Source organism: Nomascus leucogenys, chromosome 4 (genome assembly GCF_006542625.1).
Source record: "Nomascus leucogenys isolate Asia chromosome 4, Asia_NLE_v1, whole genome shotgun sequence".
NCBI classification, from domain to species: Eukaryota; Metazoa; Chordata; class Mammalia; order Primates; family Hylobatidae; genus Nomascus; species Nomascus leucogenys.
The window spans coordinates 98,613,626-98,628,879 of NC_044384.1; the positions used below are offsets into that span (position 1 = coordinate 98,613,626).

The following is a 15,254-nucleotide window of genomic DNA, read 5'->3' on the forward strand; positions in this document are numbered from 1 at the left end:
CCTGGCCTTCTCTGATGGCTGCTCCCTGCTTTCTTTTCCCTCTTGGTTCTATTTATTTTTCTTAGCCATGATGAGCATATTTGGAGAAGGATCTATTTTCATCTTATCTGGAAACATATTTCCTCTCAGTCATGAGCTCGGCAGATCAGTGAGAAGACTCCTGGCTGGGAGGGCTGAGGCCAAGTCAGGATGGAGGCCAGAAAGCCACAGAGGCGGCAGGGCTTCCCAAGATGGTCTGGTAGCCCGAGCCAGGGCCACTGCCTCTGAAGTCCTTTTTGGGTAACTCTGGAGTTCAGGGCAGCTGCTCCCCATAAACGTGACTGTGTCTCAGGGAGTCTGACCTCCCTCTTTGCTTCTTCCATCTGACCTGGGGGTGCCCCTAGCTCCTTATTGCTGCTCTTTTCTATAAAAGAGTAGAGCCTTTATAGATCATCTTGTCCCTCTCAGTTTTTACGTGACAAGAAAAATAATGCGTTCTATTCAGTGAACATTTCCATTGCATGCAAGATGTCATTGCAGCCTCATAACTACCTTATGCGTTGTGCTATTCACTTCATAAATAAGAAAACCAAGGCTCAAAGAGGTCAAGGGACACGCATAAGGCACAGAGCAGTGGGGGCAGAACAGGGTCCTTCTGTCTTCCTGTCGCTCAGGCCACAGCAGCCTCACTGTCTCTAGTACTCACCCTGCAGAGTTGCCTGCAGGTGACCAGAGACCAAGAGGCTGGCCTTGGCTGGGTGGTGGGTTTAAACTGGGACTCCCAAGGGTGCATACCCAGGGGGTGCCTGCTCTGTTGGTGGCCTGGGTGGCTGCTATGTGTGTTTAGCTTCTAGCTGCCAGGTATTGATCACACTGGTGTTGGGTATGGCAGGGCAGGCCTCTGGGAGGGCGGATTGCACAGACAGAGACTCTGAAACCTGAAGCCTTTGTCCCAGGTCGTACCTCCTCCCCTTAAGGACAAGCGTCCCTTCCTTTATGCACATGCTCCCATGTGACAACCCTGGGAGGCAGAGCAGGGGAGGGTAGGCCTTCATGCCCCAGGCAGAGTCTCTGGCTTTGTGTGCCCCTTCCTATCCCCCTGTATGTTGGCACACGCGAGATGCTCAGTAAATGTTAGCTAAAATCAAAAGAATAAAAAAGTGGGCTAAGGATTTAAACAGACATGTCTCCAAAAAAGATATAGAAACATCCAATAAGCTCATGAAAAGATGTTCAACATCACTAGTCATTAGGGAAATGCAAATCAAAACCACAATGAGATACCACTCCATATCCAGTAAGATGGCTATAACCAAAAAGATGGACAATAATAAGTATTGGTGAGGACATGGAGAAATTGGAGCCCTTATACACTGCTAGTGGGAATGTAAAGTGGTACAGCCACTGTGGAAAACAGCCTGTTTAACATAGAGTTACCACAAGACCCAGCAATCCCACTCCTAGAGAATTAAAAACACATGTCCACACAAAACCCTGTATACAAATGTTCACAGCAGCATTATTCATAAAAGTCAACCCAAATGTCCATCAACTGATGAATGGAAAAACAAAATATAGTATATCCACACAGTGGAATATTATACAGCCTTAAGAAAGGAATGAAGTACTGATATATGCTTCTCCATAGATAACCTTGAAAAGCACGCTAAGTGAAAGAATCCAGACAGAGACAACCCCATTCTGTATGATGCCTTTTATATAAAATGTCCAGAATAGGCAAATCCAAATAGACACAAAGTAGATTAGTGGTTGCCAGAAGTTGGAAAGAAGAGAGTTTGGGGAGTGACTCCTAATAAGTATGGGGTTTCTTTTGGGGGTGATGAAAAATGTTCTGGAATTAGATAGTAGTAATAGTCATACAACTCTGTAAATATACTAAAACTCACTAAATTGTCTATTTTTAAAAAGTGAACAAAAGAAAGAAGAAAGAAAAGAAAGAAAGAAAGAAACAAAGAAAGAAAGAAAGAAAGAAAAAGAAAGAAGGAAGGAAGGAAGGAAAGAAAGAGAAAGAAAGAGAAAAGAAAAAAGAAAAGAAAAGGAAGGAAGGATGGAGGAGGGAGGGAAGAAATAAGGGAGAAAGGAAGGATTGAAGGTCAAAAGAATCTCTGTGGGGATGGAGATGGAGGTCCAGAAATATTAACTGCTTTTCCAAGGTCACGCGGAGAAATGATGTCAGCCCTGATGATGCAAATACTATAAAAATGACACTAACAGATCCTGTTTGTTAAGCACACTCACTCCATGTGCCCAATGGTGTGGATGCCTCCACATGCATTATCTCATTCATTTCTCACCACAACCCATGTGGTATTATTATTATCCTTATTTTTACAGATGAGGAAGTGGAAGCTCAGAGAGGTGAAGTGACTTGCCCAAGAGGCATTTGAGCTTAGATTAGTCCATCTCCAAATGGTAGGGAAAATGGTTCTGAGTGACCCAGTGGTGGTTGTTGTTGTTTTGAGACAATGTCTGGCTCTGTCACCCAGGCTGGAATGCAGTGGTGCCATCTCGGCTCACTGTAACCTCTGTTTCCCGGGCTCAAGCCATCCTCCCACCCCAGCCCCCTAAGTAGCTGGGACTACGGGTGCACAACACCACGCCCGGCTAATTTTTGTATTTTTTATAGAGATGAGGTTTCCCCATGTTGTCCAGGCTGGTCTCAAAGTCGTTAGCTCAAGCGATCTGCCCACCTTGGCCTCCCAGTGTTGGGATTACAGGCATGAGCCACTCAGCCAGCCGTTGTTTTTGTTTTGTTTTGTTTTGTTTTTTACATGGCAACCCACATCCTCAATACAAAAGGAAAGCTGGTGGTACTGCTGCATCTGACAGGTGCTCAGGGCTCAGGGAGGGACATCCTGGTTCCCAGCAATATGCAGGTCTCCAGGCTGGGACCCCAGCCCTCTTCAGGAGCAGGTGCTTGTGAGTAGCTTTTGAGAAACTGGCCCAGGAGAATCTGGGACAAATCTCCAAGCTGAGCTGTTGTTTTAAGGGGCAGGAAACAAAACAGGTGCTCATGCTGGGGGCCTCAGCTGGCTCTGGCCCAAATTCTTTGGGTGTTTGGATAAATAAGGGCTACCTCGTTTCACCTCTGTGTGACCTTTCTATGTGTGTAGCTCTGGGTCCCAAGATCCAGGCCTCAGGGAATGTCCGTTCCCACCCAGCGCATGAAAACCCCTGATCCAGGCCAGCCCTGAGTATGCCAGGGGCACTTCCTCACTAGGAGCTTTTTCAGTTGCTGAGGAGCAGCTTGTAGAAAATGGTAAAGAGGGCCTCTGAGTGCCAACAGTATATTACTGTAATCCCACCTCATAAGATCAACGAGATTAATTGGAGTGATGCATGGAAGGTGGAGGCCTGACTCAGGGGAAAAGACTCTACGATATTAACCACGATTACCGTTATGGGGCCCACAGACCCAGAATCAGACAGCCTGAAGGCTGACCCTAAACCAGAACACATATTTGTGTACTTGCAGCCATGCACACCTTCATACCCACCCCCCACACTACATGTGCTGCACGTGATCTTGCATTCCTGCTTTCACATCCACGCTTGCAGGTAAACTCACAAGCATGTCCATTCATATGCAGGTAGACATGCACCCACACATGGACACTGTCTATCTGAAAGCAGACTGGCGAATGGGCCTGTACACACATGCAAATGCACACTCACTTTCCCCCGTGCACGTGAACATATGCACCTGAATTTGTATTCATTCACATACACACATCCACACCCATGAGCCTGCTCCTCTCAGGACCACCAGCTCACCACTGGCCACTGACTGGTGAGTGGAAGAACCTCTGCACTCCGGAGCAGCCACAGCCAACTCCTGGGTCCTCCAACAGGCTCGGAAAGTTCCCACCTGTGAGCCTTCATCGTTACTATGCTCTCAGCCTGGCATGTCCCTCTTTTTGACTAAGCCCTTTTGCCCTTCAAGATTCACTTCAAAAACATCCCCTCCAGGAAAGCTTCCCTGATTCCCCAGCCAAAAAAATCTGCCCCCTGACTCCTGAGTTCCCCTTGCCAGTTTTTATCACCTCAACGCACCTGGTATCACTCTTGTGTTCATCTCAGAAGGAGAAAGCACTGCTGCCTGAGAGAGCAGTGACTGTGGCTTACTCGCCCGTGTGCCCCCTTCCGACGCCCAGCACAGAGTGCTGAATGGAATGAAACATACTGATGTGTGAGCTTTGCAGGTTACTCTCTTCCCTGTGCCCAAATCAATGCCCAGAGGAGCAGGCAAAGCCAAAGCCCCATGACTGCTCATTGCAACCCATGGGCAGACCCCGGGTCCCAGGGGCTGCCCTGTATAGTCTTCCTGGCACCGAATTCTCCCAAGGCCCTCACGTACGCACTGCCTCCAGCCCCTACTGCTCTGACCTCTGGCCCTGGGCCCAGTACTAAGGCTTGTCCAGCCTGGAGGAAGATCTCAGAACTTGCTTTGCTTTTTGAGGCAGAGAGACTTTTCTAGTTCACTGAAGGAGGCAGCTTTTCCAAGGTGCCTGAAGATCCGCCCTCAGGCAGTGCTTCTCAGAGCCTAGGTCATTGTATCAGAACCCCCAGAGGCTGGGCATGGTGGCTGGCCGGGCACAGTGGCTCATGCCTGTAATCCCAGCACTTTGGGAGGCCGAGGCAGGTGGGTCACTTGGGGTCAGAATTCAAGACCAGCCTGACCAACATAGTAAAAACCTGTCTCTACCAAAAATACAAAATTAGCTGGGAGTGGTGGCACGCGCCTGTAATCCCAGCTACTTGGGAGGCTGAGGCAGGAGAATCACTTGAACCTGGGAGGCAGAGGTTGCAATGAGCCGAGATTGAGAGGTGACAGCATGCTGGCAGTCCTTACAGCCCTCGCTCGCTCTTGGCGCCTCCTCTGCCTGGGCTCCCACTTTGGTGGCACTTGAGGAGCCCTTCAGCCCACCGCTGCATTGTGGGAGCCCCTTTCTGGGCTGGCCAAGGCCAGAGCTGGCTCCCTCAGCTTGCAGGGAGGTGTGGAGGGAGAGGCACGAGTGGGAACCGGGGCTGCGCGCAGTGCTTGCAGGTCAGTGCGGAGTTCCGGGTGTGCGTGGGCTTGGCGGGCCCCGCACTCAGAGCAGCCGGCTGGCCCTACCGGCCCTGGGCAATGAGGGGCTTAGCACCCAGGCCAGTGGCTGTGGAGGGTGTACCGGGTCCCCCAGCAGTGCCAGCCCACCGGCGCTGCGCTCGATTTCTCACCGGGTTTTAGCTGCCTTCCCACAGGGCAGGGCTCGGGACCTGCAGCCCGCCATGCCTGAGCCTCCCACCCCCTCCATGGGCTCCTGTGCGGCCCCAGCCTCCCCAACGATCGCCACCCCCTGCTCCACGGCGCCCAGTCCCATCGACCACCCAAGGACTGAGGAGTGCGAGCGCACCGCGCAGGACTGGCAGGCAGCTCCACCTGCAGCCCCAGTGTGGGATCCACTGGGTGAAGCCAGCTGGGCTCCTGAGTCTGGTGGGGCCTTGGAGAACCTTTATGTCTAGCTCAGGGATTGTAAATACACCAATCGGCACTCTGTATCTAGCTCAAGGTTTGTAAACACACCAATCAGCACCCTGTGTCTAACTCAGGGTTTGTGAGTGCACCAATGGACACTCTGTATCTGGCTGCTCCGGTGGGGCCTTGGAGAACCTTTGTGTCGATACTCTGTATCTAACTGATCTGATGGGAAGGTGGAGAACCTTTATGTCTAGCTCAGGGATTGTAAACGCACCAATCAGCGCCCTGTCAAAACAGACCACTCGGCTCTACCAATCAGCAGGACGTGGGTGGGGCCAGATAAGAGAATAAAAGCAGGCTGCCCGAGCCAGCAGTGGCAACCCGCTCGGTTCCCCTTCCACACTGTGGAAGGTTTGTTCTTTTGCTCTTTGCAATAAATCTTGCTACTGCTCACTCTTTGGGTCCACACTGCTTTTATGAGCTGTAACACTCACCGCAAAGGTCTGCAGCTTCACTCCTGAGCCAGCGAGACCACGAGCCCACCGGGAGGAACAAACAACTCCAGACATGCCACCTTACGAGCTGTAACACTCACCACGAAGGTCTGCAGCTTCACTCCTGAGCCAGCAAGACCACGAACCCACCAGAAGGAAGAAACTCCGAACACATCTGAACATCAGAAGGAACGAACAACTCCAGACGTGCCACCTTAAGATCTGTAACACTCACTGCGAGGGTCCGCGGCTTCATTCTTGAAGTCAGTGAGACCAAGAACCCACCAATTCCGGACACAAGGTCACACCATTGCACTCCAGCCTGGGCAACAAGAGCGAAACTGTCTCAAAAAAAAAAAAGGAAGAAGGAGAAGGAGAAAACGAAGAAAAAGGAGAAGCCCCCAGAGTGTTGGTAAATGCAGATTCCTGAGCCTACCCCAGAATTGCTGAGGTGGAGCCCAGGAATCAGCATTAACAATAAACCCTCTGGGTTAGGTCTGGTTAAGGGACTGAAAGCCACACTGCCCAGTTCAAATTTTGGCACTACCATTCACTAGTACTTAGGCAAGTCCCTTAACTGCCAAGCCTCAGTTTCTTGGCCTGTAAAATGGGGATAATAATGGTGCCTACACTGTAGGGCTGCTATGGGAATTAAATGAGATCATGAAAGTGAGGTGTCCAGCACAGTGCTTACATAGACAGATGTGGACGACTAGTATCACAGCCGCAGTCTCATGCCCTGGGACTTTGAGAGAGGCAGAGCCTTGAGGTCCTGCTTCTGGAAGGGGCCCTGATAGAGGTGCTCTGGGACGCAGAAGCCTTGGCCAGGCAGTGCCCTCATCCAGGACCATCTGCCACCTAGTGGCTGGTGTGTGGGACCATGCCCAGTTCTCCTGCCTCCACCTAGCTGAGATCCATGGCCCAGCTGGCCAAAGGTTCCACCCTGTCTCCTGGCCCACTGGCAGCCTCCCTCCCTGCTCCTCTGCCCTGGGAGCCTAATTGGCTTGGCACCAGCTCTGGCACTTCCCTCCAGCTTTGTAATAAAATAGGTGGCTTGGATCAGATTTCCCTGGCAGGGAGGCTACCTAGCACAGACGCAGGAGGCGGGGAGGAAGACTGGGGAAAACGGCTCCTTCAATGACCACCAATTACAGCCTGGTATTCTCAAGGGGTCACTTCCTCTCCAAGAGGAACAAGCGTACAAGAGCCCTGTGTACTTGTCTTTCTTCCTTTCCTAGTCCTTCATCATTCATTTATTCCAATGCACTTACACATGCGCTCATTCATTCAATATTGAAATGTTTACTATATCCCAGGTGCTCAATGGTGATCACCAGGAATTGGCAAAGTGTTTCTGTAAAGGGCTGGCTAGCAAATATTTTCAGCTTTGTGGACCAACCTATTCTGCTGTTGTAGCAAGAAAGTAGCTATTGATAATATGTAAACAAGTGGGTATGTGTGCTGTGTTCCAATGAAACTTTATTTGTGGACACTGAATTTTTTTTTTTTTTTTTTTTTGAGACAAGGGTCTCACCCTGTTGCCTAGGCTGGAGTGCAGTGGCACGATCATAGCCCACTGCAGCCTTGATCTCTCCAAACTCAAATGATCCTCCCACCTCAGCCTCCTCAGTAGCTGGGTCTACAGGCACGCACCACCATGCCTGGCTAATTTTTGTATTTTTTTGTAGAGATGGGGTTTCACCATGTTGCCCAAGCTGGTCTTGAGCTCCTGACCTCAAGCAATCCACTCACCTTGGCCTCCCAAAGTGCTGGGATTACAGGCGTGAGCCACTGTACCCGGTGGACACTGAAATTTGAATTTTATACCATTTTCATGTGTCATGAAATATTCTTTTGATTTTTTTCCAACCATTTACAAATGTAAAAACTATTCTTAGCTTGTAGGCCATACAAAATGCAACGTCCAGTGGGCCATTACTTGCCAGCCCTAAGCTGAGTACTCTGTGGGCAAGACCATGGAGTATGCAACTCCCGGTGGAGCGTGCAGGCCAGTATCTCCAACAGGGTCAAGACCTTCGGAGAGCCTCACTGGGGAGAGGGGATGCCTCCAAGCCTACCACAGCTCGACCACTGCAGCTCTCCCAGACTCCACTCTCTCAATGCCACATATGTTCTCTGTGGCTTACATATAGGGACTCTTAGGTCTCCTTTACAATCATAAGCTTTTTTTGAGGGGAGGAACATTACTGTTCACGCATTTGGAATCAGAAGGGACCCGAGTTCAAATACCTCCTTGACCATTCCTTTGCTGAATGACCTTGGATGAGTTACTTCACATCCCTGTGCTTCAGTTTCCTGATCTGCAGTCCTTCTCTCATAGGTTATTGAGAGGATGGAGTACACGCATGTACAGTGCTCAGACAGGTGCCTGACATGGAGTCAGTGGTCAATGTTTGCGGATTCTCCTCACAGTTCCTTTTTCCCCACCCACCCCAGAACCCAGCATGGCTCTGGGCTCTGCTCAGTCCCTCCTTGCCAAGTGTTAACTTCCAGAATAAGAGAAAAAGTCCCTGGATTCCTCACCCAGGAGCCCCACAGAGTCCATACCTTGGGGTCCTAGAATGCTTTGCCCTTTAGACTTAGCTTGGAGCATTTCCCCTTTGGCTTCTTTGCTCCTAGCAAAATGATCACTTCTTCCCTCCCAAAGCAGCTTACATGGATGCCAGGCTTAGGAGTGTGTGCACCTGATTAACTCTTGGCTGGTTCTTCTCTGGGGATGAGCTGTGGAGAGGAGACTGCTTGGCTGGGAATAAAGGAAGTGGGAGGCCATCTCACCTGCCGGCCCACAGTCCATGGGGGTGGGAAGGCTGCCCAGGTCAAGGTCTTTAGCATCTCAGCCATTATGCCAAATACCTGGACCCTCCAGCACTTTCTCTATTCTCCAAGTATACTCCTCCCCAGGTGGGTGCCCGACTCATCCTAAAACAGCACCCCTCTCTCTCCCAAAGCCTCTATGATCTTACCTGGTTTCATTCTTTCGTAGCACTTAGCCCTATGTGAAATTTTATTTGTTTGTTAGAGTTTTTTTCAGTTTCCCTTTCACTAGAATTTAAGCTCTCTGAGGGCCAGACTTGCCTGATATAATCCTTATGACTATTTTTACAGGACAGATAATATCCCTATTTAGTAGCTGAGCATACTGAGGTCACCCAGTCAGTGAGTGGCAGAATGAGGATTCAAGGCCAGTTCTCTCTGACAGACAAAAGCTCACATTCTTGGGCCGGGTGCAGTGCGGTGGCTCATGCCTGTAATCCCGGCACTTTGAGAGGCTGAGGTGGGCAGATCACTTGAGTCCAGGAGTTGGAGACCAGCCTGAGCAACGTGGGAAAAACCCATCTCTACAAAAATCACAGAAAACATTAGCCAGGTCTGGTGCTGCACACCTGTAGTCCCAGCTAATCGGAAGGCTGAGGTGGGAGGATTACCTGAGCGCAGGAGGTGGAAGCTGCAGTGAACCAAGACTATACCACTGCACCCTAGCCTGGGAGACAGAGTGAGACCCTGTCTCAAAAAAAAAAAGAAATAAATAAAAGAAAAATGAAAGCTCACATTCTGGGCCTCCACACTAAGACAGAGCTCATTTCACCTGGCAAGATGGGAGTGATAGGCTTTGAGTTCCACAGTCTGCTTCTAGCAGCAGTAGCAGCAGTCATGTGTCAGGGGACATTGGAGACATTTATGGGGGCCCTAAGAATGTTCTGTACCACTACTTCAGGAGGCAAAACCAGGCAGGCTGCACTTCTGCCCTCTTGGAGCTCATGGGCTGATTATATAGAGACATATATTCTAGTCTTTCTGCTATAATGCAGGTTGCACTAGGAACTATAAAGGGGTACAGAGTATTTTAGGGGTACTGTCTTAATTTGCTTGGGCTGCTGTAACAAAATACCATAGACTGGGTAAGTCAAAAACAGAAATTTCTCTCACAGTTCTGGAGGCTGGAAGCCCAAGATCAAGGTGCTAGCCAGTCTGGTTCCTGTTAAGTGTATGTTGGCCACCTTACATTTTACAAAGCCTTCTTCCTGGTTGCAGACAGCTACATTCTTGCTGTATCCTCAACTGGTAGACACAGAGATCATTTTTCTGACATCTCTTTTTATAAGGACACGAATCCCATTACGAGGGCTCCACTTTCAAGACCTAATTACTTCCCAAAGGCCTTACCTCCTAATACTATCACACTGGGGATTAGGCTTCAACATATGAATTTTGAGGCGACACAAACATTTAGTCCACACCAGGTACCAGCTGTGGCTGGCCAGGAAAGTCAGGACAGTGTGGTCTAGGAGGGCAAGGGGTGCTGTCAGGGAAGACACTTTGGACAAAGAGGGTGGAGGAGCAAAGGCCAGTGAGTCACCGCCTGTTTGAGGACAGGTGAGGACTCGGAATGGCTATGGCCTAGATAGTGTTGGGAAGGGCAATGATCGTGTCAAAGGTAGTAGAAGATAGGTTGGGGCCAAATCACGTGAGGCCTAAAAGAGATTGGGGAAAGACTGGGCTTCCTAGAGCCTGCGTGGTAGATAATAAGAACACTGACGGAGCAACAGCTGATTGTGTATGTTGGGCGTTTTACATTTTACAAAGCACTTCCAGTCCTTCTTCCACTCTGCTCTCATAATTTCTAGCATACAGGCAAGAGCGATAAGTTTAGGATCAGGAGCCTGGTATCCACTTAGTCAGGAAACAAATTGTGTAGATTCGAACAAGTCACTTCCCATCTCCAAGGCTTTACTCATCTCTAACCACAGGGGCCAATTATCAGAGCTTTCGGAAGGGTTTCACAAAACCATACACGTGACAGTGCTATATTTTCTGGTCCTCAGTTCTTTCTCTGTTAAATGAGGACAATTCCTGTCCAGCCTAATTCAGAGGGGCTGTGGCTGTGATTCTGTAAGCAAAAGTCAATGGTAAGAATCTTCTCAACAGGCCAGTGAGAAGTTTGTTCCCCTTTTGGCAGATGAGGCCGGGAAAGTTAGTGCTTCTTGGTTGGTGGCTGAAAGCCTCAGAGAAGGAACTTTGGATTCTTTAACGGTATCTCTTAGTACTCGCCACACTATTTCGTTTATACGAGGAAGAGAGGGACAGACAGCGCACAAGCGACAGACAGCGCAGGACCTACCGAAACAGGAAGAGCCAGGCGCCATAACAGACGGCCCGAGCCAGGCCCACTTAAAGGGCCAGAACTTCTCGTGTCCCGCCCCCCTGTCTCAAGGCCATCAATTAGAGAGCGAGACGCTCCGTGACGCCATCTTATCGCGACTAAGCGGAGTGGCGGCGGCATTTCCTGGTGTCTGAGCCCGGCGCGGAGGCTATGGGCAGCCAGGAGGTGCTGGGCCAGGCGGCCCGGCTGGCCTCCTCCGGTCTCCTCCTGCAGGTACTCTCTGCCCGTCAGGTTCCAGCTTGTACTGCAGCCGGGATTCGCTGGATGGCAGCCCTCGGGCCCTTGAGATCCTGCCCCAGGGCCGACCCAGTCCCGAGGTGGACCCCGCAATGGAGGGGGTGGGGGGTCGACCGGAGACGGTGGCATTGATGAGGGGGGACCCTGGCCCGGAGATGGGAGCCTGCCTTTAAAGTCTAGGCCGGGTGACTGCAGACAAGCCGCTTTCCTTCTGAGCATTCTGTTTCCCATATGGCAGTAGGAGTGAATTAGATCAGGTGGCAGGGGTAAGGGACTGGTATTTCGTGCTCGAGAATCTGGTATTTTTCAGGCAAGGGGTTCATTTCCTTCATCAAACACCGTCCTCAAACTTTGAGTCCCACTGAGTTCCGAGAGACCATATGGCATAGCTAAGAACAGAAATCTGGAGTTAGACAGGCTTGGATTGCTCCATGACCCAGGACAAGTGACTTCACCTGCAGTGCCTGAGTTCCTCACTAGTAAAATGGGGGTAATAATATGTCGTACCTAGCTCATAAGCAAGGATTGATAGGGATCATTCAAATAAACGTACTTAACACAGTACCCGGCTCTTAGTATGCATTTAATACATGTTGGCTGCATCTTCTGTTTATGTGATCTTGGACAAGTCACTTCCCTTCTTGGCCCTAATTTTTGTCATCTGTCAGATATGATACATGCCAGTTAGTCCAAATGGTATCTGAAGATTCTTTCAACCCCAGGAGCTGAACCTCTTAAGTCAAGTGGCTCAGTATCTCCCTGTCTCACTCTTGAGCCAATCAACCCTACTTCACACAAGTCCTGAATCTACCCTACCCCTTATCTTAGAGAGGCACATGGAGGGCAGAAGAAAGAACCAAGCAGAATGGGGCTTGAGTCTGGGCCTTGTCACTTGCTAGATACCTGCCTTCGGGATAAATCCCATGACTTCTGTGAGTATCAGTTTCTTCATCTTAAATGAGAATCATAGTGCAACCTCACAGGGTCATTAGGAAGATTAGATGAAATCATGCCTCTTAAGTGCCTGGCACAATACAAGTACTTAATAAATGTAGCTATTTTTATTAGGGTAATAAGTATTTTTAAAATAGTCAATGTAGGAATGAAATGAGATAACCTGTGGAAAGCGTGTTGACGAGTGCCTTGCATGTGATATGTGCTTAGTAAATGTTAGCCATTCTAAGTTTACCTAGGGTTTTTTTTTTTCTGTTTCACTACATAAATAACTGAGTTTATTGTTTTATCCACAATGTTGGTTTTTTTCAGCCTTTGATAATATCTTACTACTCAGATAGACTTCATAAAACGAAAACAAATTATAGCGGAAAACACACTGGACTATGAGTCAGGTGGCCTACCTGTAAGGTCAAGCTGTGTCATTTGCTTGCCGTGTGACATTGAGGAAATCACTTAACCCCCAGTCTTGCTTCCTGTGTATTTACCTGGTTGTTTTTAGTGTCAAATAATTTAACAGATGTGAGAGAGCCTTTTTTTTTAAGCTGTAAAGTTGGCTGGACACGGTGGCTCATGCCTGTCATCCCAGCACTTTGGGAGGCCAAGGCAGGAAGATTGCTTGAGCTCAGGAGTTAAAGACCAGCCTGGGCAACATGGTGAAACCTTGTCTTTACAAAAAATACAAAAATTAGACGGGCGTGGTGGCATGCACCTGTAGTCCCAGCTACTCAGGAGGCTGAGGTGGGATGATCTCAAGCCTGGGAGGTTGAGGCCGCAGTGAGCTGTGATTATGCCACTGCACTCCAGCCTGAGCAACAGAGTGAGACCCTGTCTTAAAACAAAAGCTGTAAAGTCCTTTGCAGAAGTAAATGAAGGCTGTGTTGCTAATAAGGGCTACAGTGTGTAGCAAATACTGGGTGGCATAAGCAGCCTCAGTTTCATTAGCTGCAACCTTTATTCAAACCAATTAGGAGATATGGATATGGCCTGGAACATTAAGTTTCTTAGACAGTGATAACTTTGAGGTTGACATAAGTGTGTACACATGGTGTTTTGTTTTTTGTTTTTGAGATGGAGTCTCGCTCTGTTGCCCAGGCTGGAGTGTGGTGGCACTATCTCGGCTCACTGCGACATCCGCCTCTCAGGCTCAAGTGATTCTCAGGCCTCAGCCTCCCAAGTAGCTGGGATTATAGGTACCTGCCACCACACCTGGCTAATTTTTGTATTTTTAGTAGAGATAGGGTTTCACCATGTTGGACAGGCTGGTCTCGAACTTCTGACCTCAAGTGATCCACCTGCCTCAGCCTCCCGAAGTGCTGGGATTACAGGTGTGAGCTACTGTGCTCGGATTTTTTTTTTTAATAACCATATTTTTATATGGTTTCTTGAGTGTTTTCATTCTTGTATGCTTTCTCGAATTACACTGTAGACACTTCAGGTAGCTTTGTGGTTATATTTTATTCTGCAAGAATTTGAGAGCTTGTTCTATCTTAATTCTAAGCCACCTATGCCGAAAGTATTAATGCCTTTCATTTGTATGCACTTAAAAAATGCTTTCACTTCTACAGTCTCATTTCTTTTAAAAATATTTCTTGTAGAGATGAGGTCTCACTGTATTGCCCAGGCTGGTCTCAAATTCCTGGCTTCAAGTGATCCTCCTACCTTTCAGCCTCCCAAAGTGTTGAGTTTCTTTTTTTTTTTTTAAGATGGAGTCTAGCTCTGTCGCCCAGGCTTCACGCCATTCTCCTGCCTCAGCCTTCCGAGTAGCTGGGACTACAGGTGCCCGCCACCATGCCCGGCTAATTTTTTGTATTTTTAGTAGAGACGGGGTTTCACCGTGTGAGCCAGGACGGTCTCGATCTCCTGACCTCATGATCCACCTGCCTCGACCTCCCAAAGTGGTGGGATTACAGGCATGAGCCACTGCGCCCAGCTAAGTGTTGGGATTACAGGCATGAGCCACTGTCCCCAGCCCTACAATCTCTTTTGATCCTTTTAATCAACCCTATGTGATAGGTAACCTCATTTGACCGAGGAAATTGAGGCTTATAACAATTAGAAGTTAACAGATAGAAGAGCTAAATGGTGAATTGTATTTTTAGTAGAGATGGCATTTCACCATGTTAGTCAGGCTGGTCTCGAACTCCTGACCTCAGCTGATCCACCCGCCTCGGCCTCCCAAGGTGCTGGGATTACAGGCATGAGCCACCATGCCCAGCCATATCTGCATGTTTCTAAGGAGCAGCTACAGAGCTGTCATCAGACTCAAAAGACCACCTTTGACTCCATAACGGTTAAGATGGTGATTTCTTGGCTTTGGAGACCTTCCTGCTCTGTGACACTTTAGGTACAGTGTTACACAATGTCCCTTTTTGGTCATAGCTGTCCCCAGAGATTTTCAGACCACAGTAGTCCATTGATATGCTTAGATCAAATCTTCCAAATTGCAACTCTTCACAGATAACTCTGAGGGTGCTTAACACAGAAGTGATTTTCATTTGCTGCTGGGATGCAGAAGGGAGTCATTTAGTGAATGAGGTTTGCACTCTTCCCAGCATCCCCATTTAGCAACCCTGTTTAATTACAGTCTTCTTGTTCTCTGTGTCTCATGGGAGAAGTTTTTTGCTTAGATGGTTTTCTTGAATTGACAGATTGGAAAGTCTCAGGATATGTTCCTTTCAAGCGGCAATAACTGGACTCTCTTTCCCTTCCCCCATGTTACATTACGTTATCTTATTTTTGCGGCATCATTTAAAAGGTATTTCAACTTCTCCCTGGAAAGAGACAAGCATACAGTAAAGAAATACATTTTCTGTGTTCTAATTGAGAAAACTGAAGTTCAGAACGATATAAATGACATTATTGAAATTCCTAGATATTATGAGGCAGAGAATAAAAGAGAAATTAGTCCCCATGATTTCTGGTG

The 15,254-nt window shown here is 48.6% G+C and overlaps 1 protein-coding gene across 2 annotated transcripts in view; it reads left to right on the top strand.

Annotated features, from left to right (window-relative positions):
- Positions 1-11,223: 11,223 nt before the first annotated feature.
- The window catches only part of RFT1 (RFT1 homolog), a 38,235-nt gene continuing 34,204 nt past the window's right edge, over positions 11,224-15,254 (top strand). For both annotated transcript variants that reach the window (XM_003257195.4, XM_030811615.1), the window contains exon 1: positions 11,224-11,350. In XM_003257195.4, the coding sequence (XP_003257243.2) occupies positions 11,288-11,350 (63 nt within the window). In that variant the 5' untranslated portion in view covers positions 11,224-11,287. The remainder of the gene's footprint in view (positions 11,351-15,254) is intronic.